At 44.5% G+C, this 19,739-nt stretch overlaps 1 protein-coding gene across 4 annotated transcripts in view; it reads right to left on the bottom strand.

Annotated features, from left to right (window-relative positions):
* The window catches only part of REEP1 (receptor accessory protein 1), a 65,900-nt gene that overhangs the window by 243 nt on the left and 45,918 nt on the right, over positions 1 to 19,739 (bottom strand). Inside the window, exons 6-9 of one of the 4 annotated variants that reach the window (XM_063401418.1) lie at positions 18,990 to 19,158; positions 12,630 to 12,665; positions 4,419 to 4,558; positions 1 to 2,400 (exon numbers count right to left, since the gene is read on the bottom strand). The exon at positions 1 to 2,400 is cut by the window's left edge and continues 243 nt beyond it. In XM_063401418.1, the coding sequence (XP_063257488.1) occupies positions 2,329 to 2,400; positions 4,419 to 4,558; positions 12,630 to 12,665; positions 18,990 to 19,158 (417 nt within the window). In that variant the 3' untranslated portion in view covers positions 1 to 2,328. Of the gene's footprint in view, positions 2,401 to 4,418; positions 4,559 to 8,545; positions 8,662 to 12,629; positions 12,666 to 18,989; positions 19,159 to 19,739 lie in introns of those variants that run through there. The other 3 variants (XM_063401415.1, XM_063401417.1, XM_063401416.1) reach the window with 3 other exon arrangements.

The raw sequence follows: 19,739 nt of genomic DNA, 5'->3' as shown, positions 1-19,739 counted from the left end.
GCCCTAACGCTGAACTCACAGACTTGGGGCAGCCCCTGTAAACAACCTGTGCGAGGAGATGAGGAATCAAAGCGAGTGGCTGTTCTCGTCTGTACAGAGCACTGCAGCACGAGGTCAGGCATTCACATGTCTGTCTGTCTATACACAAATATACAGCTCTGTTGATAATGTATTTTTTTCTTCTCCAGAGATATGAAAAGGTTTATTTTTTTCTCATTTATACAGTGAATGTTTTGAGAGATATAAGGCAACTCCCTTGTCAACATTTCACCTCAGCACTTAAGAAATGCTAAACAGTCAAGTTTACAGTAAAACAGCAGATTAGACACACATTAAATAGTTTTAGTGAGAATCAATGTTAATACAGCGTATCTGAGATTAGAACTTGTTGGATGTTATGCAGCTCTATGTTGTTGGGGTTATTTGGCATAATTGAGTGCAAACTTGTCAGCTTCTTTTTTATCTTACAGCAGCCCATTGCATAGCAGGGAAACATGGCTTGCTTGCAACAGGATCTTATTTTCTGCCAACAGTGCAGGCAGTTTTCCTATTTCTTTTTAATGTTAGCCAAAAGAAATCAAATAAACTCTAAAGCTGCTTAGAAGCAAAATACATAAGCTTAGCTTCTCAAAGCTTTTGCTGAGTATCTTCCAGGGACTGACTCTTCTGTAACTGCTCTTTAGACAGGTTTGTTTGGCTTTTTCTTTTATTTACTTTCTGAAGAGTTTTTCAAAATTTGCAAAATATGACTGAATCAGCACATGTAAAGGAAATAAAATCCTCAGGTAATGAGGCCAAATACTGTGGCAGACACAGGAAATACCTGCTTGCTTTTTCCATTTCCTAGCCAGGTCAGATAAACATTTCTGTGTGTGCATAACTTATTTCTTTCTTCCCCACATGTGTAGGAGGCTGTGGGGGTGACCTCAGGGATCCACCAGATGGGCAGCTGGGATATGGATGCACACCCAGCAGAGAAAAGGTTCCAAAGGCCACTTCAGAGTCACCTCCGAGCCTGGCACGCTCCAGCTGCTGTTGGCACCCTGGGCTGCTGCACCTGAGCCAGATGAACAGCGACACCATCGAAGCCCTGTGCTGATCCACTGGTGATGGCACATCCTACCTAAAGCTAAATGCTTTCCTAGTCTATGTGACAGGTCCAAGAGCAAACACAAAGGGTCACAAAATTAACTTATGTGTGAATCTCACATGCTCAACACTTACAAGAGACACCAACTTGAAGCACAAATACACAAACCCTACCATGTCTTCCTCTTCTTTTGTATTTCTCATTTATATATGGATACAAATGCACCACTCCGTCTGGTTCTTGCGGTTCTAACCAAACTCCATGCTACAGGAGAAACTCCAGGCTTCACAAAGCAGCTCAGACCCAGCACCCTCCTGTGCTCATGCAAGCAGAACAGCAGCCCCTCAGCAGCAGAGCAGATTGCTGGGACTGGCACTGTTTTAGCAGGGGAGAAAGGTGTGTTTTCCCCTGCAAATGCATCACTGAAGCGATTCTAATTTCTGTTGCTGCAGATTGCTGAAGCCTGGCTTGCTCATATTTTAAAACTCGCAGTAGAACATTGGCCACAAATGGTGGGATTTATTCTTCTATGCATCATTTTCCACAAAATACTCTCCTGGTTCAGGCTGATCAAAATTAGGACTCCCCCTTCATTATATCACTGAAACCATTTTTTTTCTCTTGCACATCACTTCCTCATCCTCTGTAAGTGGTCCTGTCTTTGTGGGTTTAGCACAATGATTTTCTCAGAACATGTGATTTACTTGCAGAAAAATGCAGTTGCAGCTCAGCTTTCACTAACAAATCTTGGACATTTTGTACAGTCAAAGTACTTTGACATTTGTTACATCGTTCACAGTCTTGAGGAGGAAGGGAGGAAAGAGAAATCCATGGGTTCTGCACATCCACTTCATCCATGATAAAGCCATAAATAAATACACTGTCAATGTAGCATCATGAGTAACTGATTATTGTTGTTTCCGCTGGGCATTCACAGAGCAAGAGCAATGCAGACACAAATGAAACTGTAAATGTACACTGTGGGTGGGTGCACACTCTGCAAAGCAAACCAGGACCCCTCACCTGCAGGTGCCTGCCAGACTGTCCTACCCACGCCAGGGACAAGGCCAGCAGCGTGTCACAGGAGGGTGCGGGGACAGGAGGGAGAAAGGCCATGTCTGCAGTGCTGCACATCAAAGCACATCCATCCCACTGCTGCTTCCCAGGTCATGAACGAGTAGCTCTTTAAGGCAGAAGAGAGACATTCTGTGGATCTTGGTGCTATTGGCTCATTGCACTCACATTGTTTCAGTGGCAGAGGACGAGGTACTTTTCTTCCTGAAGCGAGGTCTAAGGGTCCTAGGCGGTGCCTGCAGAAGAGCAAGACAAAACTTCAGAGGAATACGAGGAAACATCTTCTTTTCCTTACAACTCACCCAGTCTTTGTGGGACCTCTGTGACAAGGATCCCATTCCATGCCTGAAGTGATGCAGAAGTGTTGGCCCTGAAGATCAGTAATGAATGACCAGCTGAGGACTAATCTTTAAGAAATCTGTTGTATACCCAGGTTACATCAACACCTTCCCCTTTGGTGCTTGGTTAGAGGTGTGGCTAAAGATTGCTCAAAGATTGCTCACCAGGTCAAACTGGTGCCATTAATAGCAGCTCATGGATCTAGAGATCAAACTGGTGGCAGGGAACCAGCTCTGGTGTCTCCCAGCCCATCCTGCCCTGTCCAACCCATCCACAGCTCCTCAGAGGGTACAGCTCATGGCATTACAAAGCTGAAGGGTTTCCCAAGGTGAAACACAGCAGGCCTGTAATTTTCATGAGGCAGAACTCTTTAAAATCACTCTCTTGCTTGGGAAAAAGGCCAGACAAAATCTGCTGAAATTATTTTAGAAACCAGCTATTGGAATTCTGCCTTGTAGTCAGCTGGTGCAGAGCTGTTACAAGGAGCCCTGACTATCCAGGAGGAGGCAAACCAACTCCATGAATTTGGTTTCCCTGGTTAACCCTGTTCTCCAGACTCAGACAGACATTAGTTAAGCTAGCAAAATGAAAGAAAAAGCCCCAGTTTGCAGTGCCTGCTTCTCTCAGAAGAGTTCTGGTGTGGCATTGTGTCTCATGAGCTTCACAACAAGAAATGGTTATCAGATGTTGTAACAGAGCATGGATTCTCACTGTGGAGCTCTGTCACTGCATCAAGTAACACTGCAAGGTGTGGTAGGCCCTTCTACTCCATTTACACAAATATCCAAAGCCTTGTTTTCCCAATAGCATTAACCTATATTTACCTGTCAGGGCCTGACAGGACCAAAGTGAGAACTTTTGTAATTTCTGTTTTATAGGACTTTCAAACCCAAGACCGTGTTATGTTTCTGCATTCCCATGATGCAGCAAAGTATAAATATTTATATAGACAAAGGACTGCAGCACAGTGAGGTTTCCTTTAGACTCCACCTAAATCGCCATTTTTTTCTACCTTGACCATTAACCAAAGTAGTTTTTTACAGAGATAGCATTAATCCAACACTTCACCCCATGTTTCAAGACTGAAATCTTACCCCAGGTCCCCACGGTGAATCCCCAACAGCAGCACAACAGATCTGGATGGGATGGCTGTGCCCAGAAAGCAGAGCTGCAGCAGAGCTGAGGAGCAACGCTGCTGCACACAGCAGCAGTGGATCCCACACCACACCTCACTCTGTAGCTGCTGGCTCGGAGTAGCTCAGTGTAAACCAGGAGCCCAGGGACACAGGCAGACAACGAGAGCAGCACCTCCTGCACCCTGGGAGAAGGCTTTCTTTGGGAGACCATGTGGCTCTTAAAGCAAAGCTGCCATTAACCACACAGCCAAGACTCCTAAATGGGGCATGAAGAGCTCTGCCTCCTTTGGGAGGCCACTGGACAGCTCTGGGAGTAGCTGGAGAGGCTGCACCTTTCCATGGCTACAACAGAGCACCCCAGACTTTGGAGAAAGCCCCCACAGGTAGGACAACCCAGCAGAAGGTTAAATCTGCTGACCAAACCACACTGCTCTGCCCCCTCACATCTCCCTTGCCAAGACAAGGAGAGAACACAGCTTCCCACAGGTGGAGATCTCAGCTGCTGGCTGTGCCTCCATCCACCCTGCCCAGATCTGCAAGGAGTCTTTGCCTCCAGCATCTCCCACGGAGGTTTTATTTCCTCCATAACAAAACACTGCTAAAATTTTGCCAAATCACAGAGTGAGATCTGCATTTCCTTTAGTTCTTCTGTTTCCATGAAGCAATTTAAAGTGTATTTAGCAAGTTTAGACCAAAGAGAGGTGTTTGTTCAGTTGAAAATTCCAGTTGAAGAATCAAGGAACGTCATAGAAAGAGGAGCCTTGACAATATGGAAGTACCTCAAGGGGTTGATCCTTCTTTTTGGGCCTTTTGTTCATGGATGCACAATCGTTCTCTTCATCATCTGAGAACACTGAGCCTTTTGTTTCACAGTTTGTCTCAGGTGGCTTCTCATACCTAATGTCCACACTTATTTCACCTAGTTAACACGGCCATTTGCAGCCTAAACGTGAAGACACGGGATGAGGAAATCAGTGATGGTTTGGTTCACACAAACGTCACTCACTGCAAAACCATGCATCTTCCAAGGATTAATAGAAGGGTCACACATCACACTCTAATAATAGCAGCTGTGGGGTTAGAAATCAGAAGGCTCTTGTTTATGAGGCCATTATAAAGTCTATTTTTATTATTTTACATGGAATTGAGAGTAAATTCTCAGCTTCTGATGTTTGGGAAGTTGACACTAGAAAGAGATTTTTTGTTTGTTTGCTCAGGGATAAACAAAGTAACTGGTTTCTTGAATTGCTGGTTCCATCCACAGCTCCTGCATCTACTGCTTTCTCTAGCAGACTCCAAATGGGTGTTGAAGTCCTCTGGTAGGCACAGAGAGACCTGCCTGGGACGCAGAAATGGGAAACAGCAGCACTTACAGACTGGAAACTGAGAGTGGCCAAGGCAAGCACTCAGTGTGAGATCCACTGAAGTTCACAAAAGGCTTCACCAGGCATTGAATGGACCCTCAGCAAGTGGGTTTGTTGCTGGAAAACCAGTGCAGGGAAAAGTCTCTCTTCTGTCTCTCTGGGGTAAATGTGGTGGAGCATTAGCTCTGCTGATGGAGCTGAAGGCAGTTTATTGCCTCGTAACTACAGACACAAACATTTGGAGGTTTTTATCCTTGTAACTTATGGCACGATCTCTGTGGGACTTGTTACACAACACAATCCATTTGCTGCCTAAACACAGACAGTAATGAGCCAGTATTTTTAATGACCAGTCCAATGCAGGAGGTACAGAAGAGGAAACTCAACCGAATTCCTGCTTTCCATAGTTTTTTACCAGCAGGGCTGGAGGTTTCTCTGTTTAACTGAGAGGGCTTTTTTGATTCTGAAACATGGTAGGAGTGGAACTATTTGCTGTTTAGGTGGCATTAATCAAAATTACTGGGTCTATACTTTGTTGAATGAACATACATAGAAATAATGCTCTGTGCTTCTTGTCTCAGCCAGATTGTAAGAGTCTCCTGGACCAAGGACTAAACCCCAAAGACTGAAACCAAATAGAATTCTTAAACATTAATACTTACTAATCCCTTTTGATTCTTAAAGCCCAAAAGAACTGAATTCTTTGACAGCTCTTTCAGCTGGGTAACAGACAGAGGGGATATGATGTGGCTACAGCAACACCACGAGTCATGAGCAGGTCACTGAGGCTCTCTCCAGTGCCAAATTAAAGTCAGCAGCTAATTGCCCTCAGCCCACAGGATGCAGCTGCTGCTGGAGACAGCAGCCTGTGCACACCATCCCCTGCCCACTGACCCCTTGTGTCTACCCCTTTATCACCATCCACGTGGGCAGGCTGGGAGACATCACTGCAGGTTTTCAGGAAGAGCTGGAAGTTGACTTTTTCCCCAGCTGTACTGAAGATGTTGATAGTCACGTTGCAGAGAGGCCCAGGACAATGCTGAAATGTTTTTCTTCTGTGTAAGACTGTAGTGTGAAAACTGCACTGTGGGGAGAATTAAATGTTCCCTAGGCCACATGGCAAAACAGTACAGGAATGTTTTGGTTTACTATTTTATCCCTCCACTTGGGAAGTGATCTACGCAGGAGGAGCCTAGCTTAGACCCTCTAGGATGTGGAAGCCATTTGCTGCTTGCCTAAGCCAAATCAAAATTTAAACACATTTAGTAGAAGTGGGTCAGGATTTTTTTTAATGGCTCAGTGAGGTTTGCACAGTGGCTCAACAACACATCTTCAGCCATGTGCCACTGAGAGCAGACAGAGGCTTTCACCAGGGAAAAAGGGCTTTGAATGGGACAGGATGGAGGGGTGTTGGAGAACCAGAGTTAGGGTGTTCAGTGACCAGTGAGGAGACACTGGCTGCTGAGGCTAAGTGGATAGAATCATAAAAATGTGCACTGCTCCCACTCTACAACTCCACTGGAAAAGGAGACAGAAGGACCTGTCAGCCTGATAATGCTCCTGTGAATTCCATGGTTTTGCAGCATACATTGCTTTCTTCATTACTGTTCTCTCACTTAAATTAGATGGTGGCAAAAAAAGATACCCAGGGAGTTCTGCCACCTATGTCACCTCCATAGCAGGCAGTCTCCTGCAGCCTTTTCCGTTCTCCCCATCAGTCCAAGCATCCCATCCATGTCCTGAAGCTGCTTCCATGAAGATCCAGAGGAGAGCTCAGCCTCCAAGCTGGTGCATACTGCTTTGATCCCTGCAGTGAGAGGTCTGTAAAGTTCACTGAAGTTGGCCTGATGCCCTCTTCTTCCCTGCTCCACATTGTTGTGAATGGAACATTGAAAACCAGCCAAAATGGGAACCAGTTTTGCTTCAGCCTCACTGAACTGGGAAAAGGAAGAAGATGGGCTATCTCAGGCTTTTCCACCACCTTTCTGGCCATTGATGAGAACACATCCTGAATACACATGGCACTTTCCTTAAGGCCTGGAACAAGGGAGGATTCCTTGCCCATCCTGCCTTGGGAAGGACACCTGTATTGTGAGCAACCCAAGCTCACATTGATCTGCCAGACTTTGGGGTGCCAGACTTTGTCCCACATTTGTGGGCACATTCTGCTGTTGTGGGATGGCAGAGAACTCATCTCTGAAGAGTGGCTGCTGTGTGAGCCCCAGCTCTGAAATTGTTATTTTTTGTGAATGTGGTGATGATGTGCTAAAAACTGATTTTCTGACACCAAGAGAGTGAGTAAAAATGTAAAGCAGGGGGTTAACCAGAAGAACAAACACACATGTGAGGAACTGGTGAGAAAGGAGATGGAGGTTTAAAGTGAATGAAAGGTTCTGGGACACCAAGGTTTGTTACCAGAGAGGGTAAAGATTGAGGAGCAATGCAAATTGTCAGGGCTGGAGCGTTTTGAGGACAGCACTTGGCCTTGGGTGACCTCCTGTGTGTTTCTAAGAGCCATCTTTATGATCTGAGGCTGTGGGGCCTCAGGTCACTATCAGATGTCCCCAGAGTAGCAGAGTCAGCAGTGTGTGCTGCTCCAGGAAAGCAGCCAGCAATCCCAGGGACTGTCACAGCCAGGAGGTGGCTGTGTAAAAACATGGATCATACACCAGACCTTGCCCTGACTGTTTGGGAGACTCTCACTCCCCATCCCAGGGCAGGCTGTGCTTTAGGTGTCTCCACCTGTTACATTTATGGCTCCACATCTTTGTGTGAAGGGGCTGAATTGCTGCAGAAGTGGGAAATGGTGCTCCAGGACTAAAGCTGCTGCTGCCTCTTGCAAACACCTTTTCAGTGCAGACCAGATTACACTCCTCTCTCCATGAAAGCAAGACAGAATCTGACTGTAAACAGTCGAAGGAAATGGATCCCTTAATTCCAGTACTTATCATTCCATCATAATTCCTCCCATAAGGGGACTGATACAGCCAACACATTGTGTGGGAAGCCCTGAAAATGGACACGCTTCAAGTTAAAGTAGATATTTGAGTGTTCTGCAGAGTTGGGATCTGAGCTGTTAATGCACCTCAGGGAACAACCCAGCACAGACCAGGAAATGTAGGGCCAGACCATTGGAATCTTTGCTCTCTGTGATTCAACAGGGCTAAGAAATTTCAGTTACAAAACTTTCTACAGCAATATCTGGGATTCAGTAGTGTGCTGGTTTTTCAGCAATCACTTTCGTTCGTACTCTGGTCTGTGCTGCAGCAAATTCCTGTGGATTTTCATGAGTACAACAGAAGTCAGGACCTGGCCCACTCTAAGTGCAAGTGAACTTTGATCTAGATCCTCTGAAAAATCTGGACATTTAAGCACAGTTACAGTGGGAATCAGGCAGCTTTGACATTGGACCTCCCCTTATTTTGCTTGGCACAATAGTTCTTTCTCCCATCACTTTAGTTCCTCGGGAGCAATGGGGAAAACCACAGTCACAGACTACACAAATCAAGAGCAAGGTATTGTATTATTGTAATGGAAGGTAAAGTCACTCCAAAGTTAAGCCTTTCCAGGAGACCATTCATATAAAGAGGTTTGCACACCACTTAATAAGCACAGGAGAACAGATATCTATTACATGATGGCCATCAGCTTCTTTCTCCTGCAACAAAGATAAATTCACCATCATTTCCAAAAGATATTGACCCAAGTCCTGTACTTCCCCAGCAGTTTTCATTGCCAAACCAAGGAGTTAAGAGCAGCCAACTACACCAGCACACAGTGCCCAGGAGCCACCAAACAGAGGCAGACGTCCTTTCCAAAGCTGGAATCAAATGCAACCAAAGCAAACAAGCCTAATCACATCAACAAAGTCATCCGTTAATGGAAACACATCCCACAAATGAGTGAGTTGTTAAGTGCTAGTCTATTCCAAACACCTCAGAGGAAAATTCATGCAATCTGTAACACTTACATCAGAGTCCCATAATATTTACATAGAGAAAAAGAAAGAATAAACTGTTAGGAGAAAACATTTGGGTGCTGAGGGGGAAGGAACATTGTTTCAGAACACAGAAATATTCATCTTTGCTTTTATCATATCTGTCATTGAGCTGGACTTTATTAAACAACAATTAATGTTTTCACTTTCTGCTGGTAAAATGCAATTGTACTTTAAACTATTGATTTTCTGTGATTTTTTTCTTCCCTGAAATAACCAAAATAAATATGAAACTATTTTTAAACCTCAAAAAGAAAAGCACAAATTGCTATTCAGAAACACCAGTGCAAAGTAATGCAAACAAGCCCTATAAAATTTTGCTTCAGTATTTAGTAAAGGGAAATTTTAAGGAAAAAATGCCTAGAGCAACAGAAGATTGTTGTTTGCTCTTTAAGTTCAATAAGGTAAAAAAAAAAAAAAAAAAAACCTGAATGAGAGCTGGAAGCAAAACTGGCTAAGAACCAAAATAAAACCACCTCCACCATTTAATTGAATTAGTTCAGAGATGTACAATCAGCCCCCTTGACACAAAGTCAATTAGTGTTTTTAAAGCACTTTCCACTGTAATTCATGTGCACTTCTTAGCATACCACAAAGAAGGGGTTGGATTCAGCCAACAGACCAATAAGGTGATTTGTTTAAAGCACAGTTAAGTGGATGTCCCATCGAGGTCCTTGGTGAGCTGCACTGCTGGTTGTGTGTGATCTGTCACCCTGTGGAGCACAACCCTGCAGTGCACACCCAAACCAGACCCATTCATCACTAATGTCCCTGCACATTTCTTTCACTGCCTAAGGCTTCTGATCAGCATTTTATGCCCCCCATACCAAATGTCCCCTCAAATACTGGCAGTCTCAACAATTCTCCTGATACACAGCTGATTCTTCAATTCATGATAGATATATTTATTCTCTGCAAGAATTAAAATGGTTTCTCACTCTCAACCATGCCCCAGGTCTTTGCAACACCACCTAAGAGATGTTAGTTGAGAGAACACCACCAAACATAATTTTGTTACTTCATAAATGCCAGTCCCAAGCAAGATTGTTTAATATCGAACAGCATTTAAGCATTTGCCAGGCACTGCCAAAAGACAAACAGATATCCCTGGAGATTTTCACTCTGTCCTCTCTGAAAGGGAAAAAAAGCTCTTACATAATTGTACCACTGTTCCTGAATGCTGCAGCCTGCCTTTCCACAGAACACAAAGGCAATAAATCAGAAACTTGGGTAAAGACCTGGAAAGAGTTCTACCAGCAAGGGCCTGGCCCTGAACAAAAGCATGAGGAGCTGGCATAGGAGCTGTCAAAAAGATGTGCTGGACTACACTTGTCAAACAGGCTTGTGTTTTAGTGAAGCTGCCCAGAGCAGAGGAGGATGTCCTGAATTGCATCAATGCCTTGTCATGTGCACACCATGAGGCCAATGGGAGTGATCCAACTGGGCAGGAAAGGGCTCTCCTGGGCAGCCAACAGCTTCAGCACAGAGAAGCCACCCCTGCTGACAGGGACAGCCCTGCTGCAGAGCAGAGGAGCCCACCAGGACCCAGCCACCACCACTGCTGACAGGGACAGCCCTGCTCAGGGGCTCAGGCTGTGCTCAGGCTGGCCTTCAGGCTCTGCAGAAATGCAAACTCCATGGCACCTGCAGGCCTCCTCCTCATGACACCTTCTCTGAGGATATCAGCTAGAGAGCACAATGCTTGGACTTTTGCTCCACCACCTAAGAGCTGTGGAGGTTTCTGTGAGTCAGACAGTGAAATAATTGAGTTTTACCTTCAAGAGCATTAAGGCAACTGCTCCTGCCAAAAATTCAGCACCAAGGCTCTAAAGCAGCCTTTAATATCCCTGCTTGAGGAAAGACTTGACTATCTGCCCATTTAGATTATAAACTCTTTGGAAAAGAGAACTGTTAATGCTGGGACTCAAATTGGCTACACAAAAGTTTGCACCAAGATTAGTGCCAAGAGCTCAAGGCAACTTAGTCCTAGCTAAACAAAATTAGATTCTTTCTTCCCCCAGCTTTTTGTGGCACTGAAAAATGTTCACATGACGTAGTCAGCTCTCCAAGCTACCAAAGATGCACTTACAAAGGAGCATTTTAATGGCAGCCCACTGTCTGAGAGTGCATTAATGCATCTATTGCCTCGGAGACAAAGAAAGGGCAGCCTGTGGAGACAGAATGAACCCTCTATGACATAGAGCCTCGGCACATCCCTATTGACATGGTCTAAGGGACTGGATTATCTTGGAAAGGGGGACAGGAATAGTAAAACAAGCCAATGTGAAAGACAGTGTATGCAATTTCAACAAGACCAAAATTACTTTGGTTCCAATTAATAAACATATTGGACTGATTGCTGCTTCAGCATCATTAAATGACTTTCCAAAGTTTACCTCATGACTGTTAAGCCCATAAGGATTCAGTGATGCTTTTTATAAATAACACTTTGAAGTCAGATCTGTAAAACAGGTTTAGGCTAGAATTAGAAGGGTTCTAATAAAATGCCATGTGAATACAAGTGTTTCATGGTTGTTTCAACAGATACCACTTTAACTGTCCTGCAAAATGGCACACTCACCCAGAAAAGGAAGGGTTACAAATCAAATATGAGGGTGGGTTTGCCACCCACGTAGGCTGCAAGGAGGCTGGAACCATCAGCCTCCAAGCACCAACACTGCACAGGCCTCTGGCACCAGTGCAGGGCTGTGGGAAGGCACCAGTGGCTGCAGCACGGTGGCAGCACTGTGATCCTTTAGTCCTTCTGCTTCTGTCTCCGGGTTGATTAGTGTGCAAAGTAAACAAAAAGCACATGAGATGAGAAGAAAAGGAGTTACAAAGGTCTTATGCTTCCACCAACATGAGACACTGCCAGTCTGTATTTCTTTTTTCTCCCCAGACAAGCTGCTTGGCAGTCCCATCCTCTGGCATGCCCAAATTGGAGTTCTCCCACTCCTTTCATCTGTCACTGGGAAAAAATGCAGAAGTGACATGTCTGGGCTCTTAGCAACCGAGCTAACTGGCACAGCACTGAAAAGACCACCGGCAGCTAAACCATTCACTGCACTCTGACGTTTGTAAACACAATAAATGCTGGGGACAGTGGGGACGTTTTTCAAAAATGCTTCTGCCAGAGACTGAATCAGGGACAGTCAGTTCAAGCCTATTTTTTCATAGCAGGGTCTGCTGCTGGGCTTTGCTAATACCCACCAACGGGGAAACACGTGCCAATCCTTACAGAACACAGCAAAATCGGGCTGGGACTGCTGAGGGTTTGCTCTTGCTGCATTCCCAGTGGATTTACACCAGCACTGGGGAACACGGGGCAGAGGAATTACACTGCACAGCAAGGCCATGGCACATCCTCTAGAAGAGAAAGGAGTGAACTTCTCCAGAGAAACAATCCCCATCCTCGGGTAACACAGGTCAGTACAGTGAGAAGCACTGCCGTTCTTGCCATCAGCACACACACAGCTCCCAAACCCGCTCACAGCCTGGCCTTCCCCTGCTTTGTTCCCCTGGTTAGAAAACCCAGTGAGCAAGAGCAGCAGGAGCAAGCCAGGCTGGGGGATGCAGCCATGCCCAAAGGGGATGCGTGGATACCAGGACACGGGAAATCCAGCACTCACCTCTGAGGAGTCGGCATACTGAGCAACACGTGCACACTGAAAGAGGAGCTGAGCATTAGGAACTCATCAGGTGAAGCCACTCACCCTTAGAAAACACTTGACACCATTTTGAAGTGGACTTCAAGGCCATCGTGTGCACAGGGAGATGAGTGTCTCCACTGAGCAGCAAGGAGCACAGACTCAGGAATGTGCCTCATCCCAGGCTGTGTCCATATGGGTGTTAAGGATGGGGTTAGGTACAGCTCCCTGGTGCTGTTCTCAGACCACTGAACAGAAGGGCTCTGTTCTGTTCTGTTCTGAGACTGGAGGGATCTGGGAGTGTGGATAAGCAGTGGGAGCATGGATGCATAACCCAGTGCAAAAGGCTGTATGATAACAAACACAGGGTGCAATTCTGGGATTTGTAAGCCTATGTGCCTGGATTTTTTTCAGTAGATTTAGAATTCTTGTAGAAGTCTGGCTACTGCAACCACTCATACAGCTTCTAAGGAAAACTATCCACATATCCCTGATATTCCTAAACCAGGAGGGTCCTACAGGAATTAATATCCTGATGGAATTGCCATAAGAATGAAAGCAACCAAGGGAATTGCATTGCACCCTTCAGTGAAAGCAGGTCTTGTGAAAGTGTGAAGTTTATAGCTTCATCTTGAGCACAGTTTGTGCTCCAGGAAACAGCCTGAATTTCCAGTTTGACCCTTTCAATTTAACGCTCACATTGGCATTAGTGACTCCACATTAAAGAAAGCTTTTGAAGAAGAAAAAGGTTTGAGCTCTGTGTGATTTTTTTTTTTAGTTCTGATTATCCTGCACTGCAGACACTGGAAGTTCTTCCACAGTTTCACAGTCATTTTAAAGCAGCACTATTGAAAGCAGATGTCCCACTGTCCCTTGCACTCTGGCCTCCACCCTCCTTGTCCCATTGCTGATATCTGTGCTGCTGCTCTCTACTGGCTTGAGGATCTGACCCAGGTCAGGAGCAATCTGGAAGCCAGGGATAGAATTTAACTTGAACCAATTCCTTGACTGAGGTCAGCCTGCAAAAATAAGGTTTACATGTATGCAAAGGCGAAGACAGATGGGCCAGAGGCAGGCAGCTGGGTTCCACCCTTTTAGTGGGAGTGCTGCTCACATTGGCTGGTTACTGCTGTGAAACTATGGGCTTCCCCATGAGATCTGCTGTGGCTTCAGCCTCTGATTTCACACAGAAGGAAGCTGACCACAGTTTTATGACAGTTTATTCTCTGGGAGTTCAGACAACATATTGGGTTGTTATCACACATCTTTCTGATGGGGACTGAATATCCAAACACATCCTGACTGCTGATGTTCCCCCACCTTTGTTCTGTATTGCAGAGCCTTTGGTCCTTCAGCACAAGACCAAAAAACCAGCTTTGATTCTCTCCTGCTCAGAGAAATGGAGAGTATCAGAAATCACACTGTCCATTTCTGCTTTGAAATCATTCCAGATAAGAATGATCTTAGCCTGGGACAAGCTTAAGCAGAAAGAGCACTGGGTTTGAGCAACACGGAGGGTGGCTCCATTGTTTGTGGTCCCCTGCCCCAGGCAGCATCACCTCTGGACACTGACTGTCCTGTGATGCAACACAAATTAAGGCAATACTACAAGGTTAAGTGCAAAAGCTCCTGTTAATAAAGATAAGTCTGTATGTGGATTGTTACTGGATATTTGTCAGAACAGGCTTCCCTTGAAAAATATTTGGAAATATGGTTCTGGAATTTACAGTTTTCCATAACAATGCATAGCCATGTGACATTTACAGTTCCCAAAGGAAAGAGGCAGTCTGCCTGTGCAAAAAGCACAGGCTGGAACAGGCATTGATGTAAAATGTCACAATCCATCCTCTGGGCGCCAGGACAATAACCTGAGAAATGCTGAACCAAGAGTGATGTGAAAAATCAGATGAAGAGGAGCTGGGCCTGCTGTGTGCAGGAAGGGGATCATTGGTGCCCACCAAAGGAAGGTGTGCACGTTTCCCTGGAGCTGGTGCCTCATGGGATGTGCTGTTTGTAGGGTCAGCAGCCCTCACAAATCATGGCAAAAGCAGCTCTGCCTCTTCATTCATCGGGGTTGTGAAGGGTCTTTCTGTGGGCTGAGTGTGAACACACCCAGAACCCACAGTGTGCTGAGCAGTCCCAGTCCTGCAGAAGGACAGCACAGCAGAACTGCACAATGCACAGGCACCCCTGAAAGGCAGCAAAGACAGCAAAAGATAGAGGGGGGAAAGTAACAAAGGGTAGAGGAAAAGGAGCAATTCCCCTTGTCTCAAAGGCAGCTCTTGCTCATTCTATTTCTTGGCCTCATAAGACACTTCAGCAGGCAAAAAAAGCCCTTTGCTGTATCTGCATGAGGTTGTTACAAAATCCCAAGCTCTTCACACAGTACTTTGTGTCAAGAGGGGATTCAAGAATCACAAATGCATCTAAGCAGCACCATTCACATTACAAAAATAACAACAGTGGAAGTAAAACAGGCTGAGTGTTTGTGTAGCCTGGTCCTGCAGCCAGCTTTTGGCCACAGTCACAGCCCACTGGTGTCAAGACAGCCTTTTCACGTGTCTCAGTGGGTTTGGAAACATGTCCAAGGGCTGTAAAACCAGAACCTGAACCACTGCTGGTGCTCACAGGGCTACTGCGGGGTTTCACACCAACAAAACTGAATTTTAGCACTCCCTTCTGTGCAGGAAAGACAACAGACCTCTCTATCCCTCTGTCTTTCCAAACCACTTTCTTTCAGATATCACATCCGCTCTTAAACACAGTCACACAACAGGACTGGAAGAAGCAACACCAAGTTCCACACCAGGTCTGGCTGTGTTTCCATTGCTCAGGGAATGGGACCCATATAAACAGCTCTAAGCTCAACCTAAAGAGCCCTCTCTTCTCTGTGCCTCCCTGCTCTAAGTCAGACTATGTTTCCATGCACCATTTGTTCTGCACCAAAGCTGGCTTGAGGAACTTCCAGTTCCTGGCCTCTTGTTTCATATCTCCCTGAAAGTCTCCCAAAACAGAGATCTTGGAGGCTTTCCAATAAGGCAGATTGGCACATTGGCTCAAACTAAAAATAGTCCCTCAAAAAATAGTACAAGAAGGTGTTTTTTAATCTGCATCAAAATTGGGATTTCTTCCTCTGAGTTCACAGCTCTCTACTACTGGACAGCTTGGGTAGCCAGAGCTGGGCTGTTCCATCACCTTATCACCAAAACAGATTATGGCAAATAGAATCACAGCATGGTGTGGGTTGGAAGGGACCTTAAAGATAATCTTGTTCCACCCCCACTGCCATGGGCAGGGACACCTTCCACTGGAACAGGTTTCTCCAAGCCTCATCCACCTCCAGGGATGCTAGGCATCAGCTGCAAACAAAGTTCCCCTGCTAACATAATGATAATGAAAATAATAACAACAATAATATAAAACCCAAAGAAACTCTCTTCAGTATAAAAGAGCAAAGATCAGTGCCTAAGGAAGGGACCACCACAGTGCAAAGCCACCAGTTCTAGCTGGTATTTACAGCAGACCCAAGGGGGTTCAGCTCTCAGCATCCTCCATAACAGGTCTTGTGTGATGACAGGGGTTTAGCTTTTCTTGGCTAATTTAGTTAACATAAATTTTTATGTTCAGACATCATTGTTCCAGCTATACCTTAATTCTAACCATAGGAGTTTCAGAGCTTTCATCAAAAAGGGATGGTGGGTTTGGTGTGTTTTTCTTTCCTGAGTGCTTAATCTAAAATTCTATAATAACGAGACTATTACCCCTCAGCAACTGAGTTTTGCTGCCTTGTCAGTCAAAGAAAATACACCAGGTAAGAACATGGCCCTGTGTTTTTCACTGGGAGTGTAACCTTTAACCCCAGCCCCGAGTTAATTCCCTTAATTAGTGTGGTCACAAAGAGATCAAGGAGCAGGCACAATTCCAGCTGGCAGCAGTCAAGGACAATCAACATAAGCCTTCTCTGAATTATATAAAACCTTAGGTTTTGTTTTGGGAATCATTATCCTCCTATTTTAGGGTTTCTCTTAAAGCACTAGGAATAAAACACTTGCAAAAGGAAAGGGTAAGATGTTTCCTTTTCTGTTAATTCTTTTTTTAATGTTGCTAACGTAATTTGTGAATTGGCAGTGGGAGTAGGATGGAAGGAAAAAGGAGAGGGAAATCCCGCTAAACAGCAAAAAAAAAATCAAACCAAAAATATCTATTTTAAGTCTGCTTTGGTTGACATGTTGCTGATGTAAAAGGTGATAGAGCATCAGGAAAATAGAAGTAGGTTCTGTAATTCTTAAGAAAAGTTGGCTATTTAAAATGTGAACACCCTCATGCCAAACACAGTCTGGGTCATTTCTGCTGACTCAATCTGATGTCACACTGACTATGTCCCACTATCTTTAAAGCAGGAAACAAAAAAAAGAGGAGTTCAGTGTTTCTGTGAGGCAGTGGAGACATCTGTCAGGGACCTTTACATCATCTGAGGGCTTTGAGACAGGAGGAAGAGCTGTGTGTCTGCTGTTCTGCAGTGACTGCTCATGCACATTCTCACATATGGATATATTACATGGATATATAGCACACTAAAGGGCAGAGGCAAATTCTGTCTATCCCTTGCTTATGTCCAGCTCTCCGACTAAACAAATATGAAAGGTGGAGTGATGGAACAATGTCTGGGCTCAGTGTGCCCAGAGCAGTGTCATCTCACTGGATGTGGCCCTCAGATGTGACACAGTTTGGCTGACAGATCACAGCCTTACACACACACGACAGCCAACTCTGCTCAATTCTCCCTCCAGACATTCTGACTGCATACAAAATGGTGCCCACATGAAAGAGCACAAGGACTGCAGAGACCAGAACTGTATCTGTCACTTAATGTGATTAAAAGTGAGAGCAAAGCTTGTGGCAGGAATCTCCCACCACCTGCAAGAGGAGTCTGTTCGTATTCTCTGCAGGTGGAGAATTAGGCACCTCAAGGAAATCACCAAGTGAGATGGGACAGATAGAGGTCTTGGAAGATTTTGCAAGTTTGTGCAGTGTCCATAAAAAAAAAATAACCTCGAATCTTAAATTACTTGAACCCAAAAAATTGTCATAAACACTTAGGCTGAGTTCAAACAGTTTTTCAGAGATTCATTTTGAGAGATCCTTGTACACTATAGATACAAAACCAGACCAAAATAAAAAACTCTTGTGTCTTGAGACAGGGCTTTGTGTCAGGTGAGCTGACTTCACTGTCTCAAGAGCAAAACTACAAAGGCTGCTCTACTCAACATGGAATTAAGATAACTAAATTAAGGTTTATTTGTGGCATTATTGATTTTGGTCTAAATATGTGACTTTTTAAAGACTTTTATATTCTGTGTGTGAACAATTTATTTTCAGATTGATTACTTCACGAGAAGTGTACACAAGACCTTATATAAAGATAAAAATAAAACCACTGTGCACCAACATTTCAGTTTACCCATAAAGAAAATGTACTCAACAGATAATGTTAAAAAAAAAGGAGAAATCTGATTCACAGAATTTGTAAAAGGCTTGAAGGATATTCTTTAGGAAGGATGAGAAAAGACATTTCTAATACCATTCCAAAACTAAAGCAAATTAGAAAGGGTAGCAACTACCCAGGCTTTAAACACTGCAAGTGTTTGCACAGACCTCAACACACACAAGTTGAAACTGCTGAATTTCTGACTTGCCAGCATATGTTTCACAAGCTACCAAGTGCAACAAGCCTGCAACTTTCCATGGCTTCTCATCACAGCACTGGAGCTGAGTGATCTTTGGTGGTGTGTGGGAATCCCAAAAGCCATCTGGAGCCACCTGCTTGGGATAACCCTCCATGTCTCAATTTTTGAGATCTAATCTGCAAAGCTATCTCCAATTAAATGTTTTGGATCTGGACTCAAAAAGATTTCTTTAACCAAGCTTGAAATATTTTTTTTAACTGAATCTTCAGGAACGGATCTTATTTACAGTGTGGTATTTCTTCCCTTTGTTCTTTCAGAACTAGAAAACAAACCATTGCCCTTAGGAGACAGAGGTTTTTCAGCATGGCTTGCAGCCCCCAGCCCAACTTTCCAGCTCAGGTTGCAAAGACTGAGTCTGGCTTCTCTGCAGGCTCAAATCCCATCCTTGGTACCAGCCAGGAATAGTAACCATCAAATGATGATCCTGTTTTTTTCTCCTAAGTGCCAAGAGGCTCAAGAGCACGTCTGTGTCCTGGGAATTCTGGTATGTGCTGCCTGCAGTGTCTGTTTCTCTCTGTTCCTGCCAAGGGCATGACTTCATTGAACAGTGTGATATTCCAGACAGCACAACACTGAAAATAACACTGGCACTTACCTGAGCTGCCAGTGCCTTCTGATGCACTTCTGGATGGTTTTGGGTGGCTCTGTTTGCTACTTGTTCGTACAGTGACCGAAGGAGGAACAGTGCTGCTGCTGTCTCCGCGAATCGTCGAGAGGTCCTGCATGCTAAAGCTCCGTAGTCTCTCAGACAGGGCTCCCTGTCCCTAGTCAAACAAGAAAGTAAATAATACAAAGTTAGATCCAACATTTTGAGACTTTTTGTCTCTCTTGCTCGTTGAAATCCATCAGGACAATAGGAAGAGAAAAAAAATGTGTTGTCCAGTAATCTAGAGATACAAAAATGTGTTGCTCAAAGCATCGTTCCCTCTCTTGGCTCTTCCTTTTGGAGTGGTTCTTTGGCAAACATCTCTGATTCTTCTTTGCAGTGATCTGAGCACAGAGCAGCCTTGGCCACTGTAAAGGAGCAGGATGTTGTTGTGTCTTTTTGTAGTAGCTACTTTTCTTCACAAGGAATGAATCAAACAGATGCTTGGCTTCAGAATCACAATTAAATGGCCTGCATCAAAATAACTCCCTTTTAAAGTTAATCATCTATGATGATATTCATCCAGCCATTCTCAGCAATACACAACATCTCCAGACCACAGAAAATTTGAAATTTTAAAGTAATAAAAAGAGATTGCTAAATCCCAAGAAATATAACAATTTTTTTTCATGCAGCTTAAAGAAGAAATTAGCTAATGTAATTTTTTTCTTTTTTTTTACACTAATTCTCAATTTGGCA

Source organism: Prinia subflava, chromosome 7, assembly GCF_021018805.1.
Source record: "Prinia subflava isolate CZ2003 ecotype Zambia chromosome 7, Cam_Psub_1.2, whole genome shotgun sequence".
NCBI lineage: Eukaryota > Metazoa > Chordata > Aves > Passeriformes > Cisticolidae > Prinia > Prinia subflava.
Note: the sequence above shows the minus strand (reverse complement) of the source record. Positions and strands in the feature narration are given on the sequence as shown.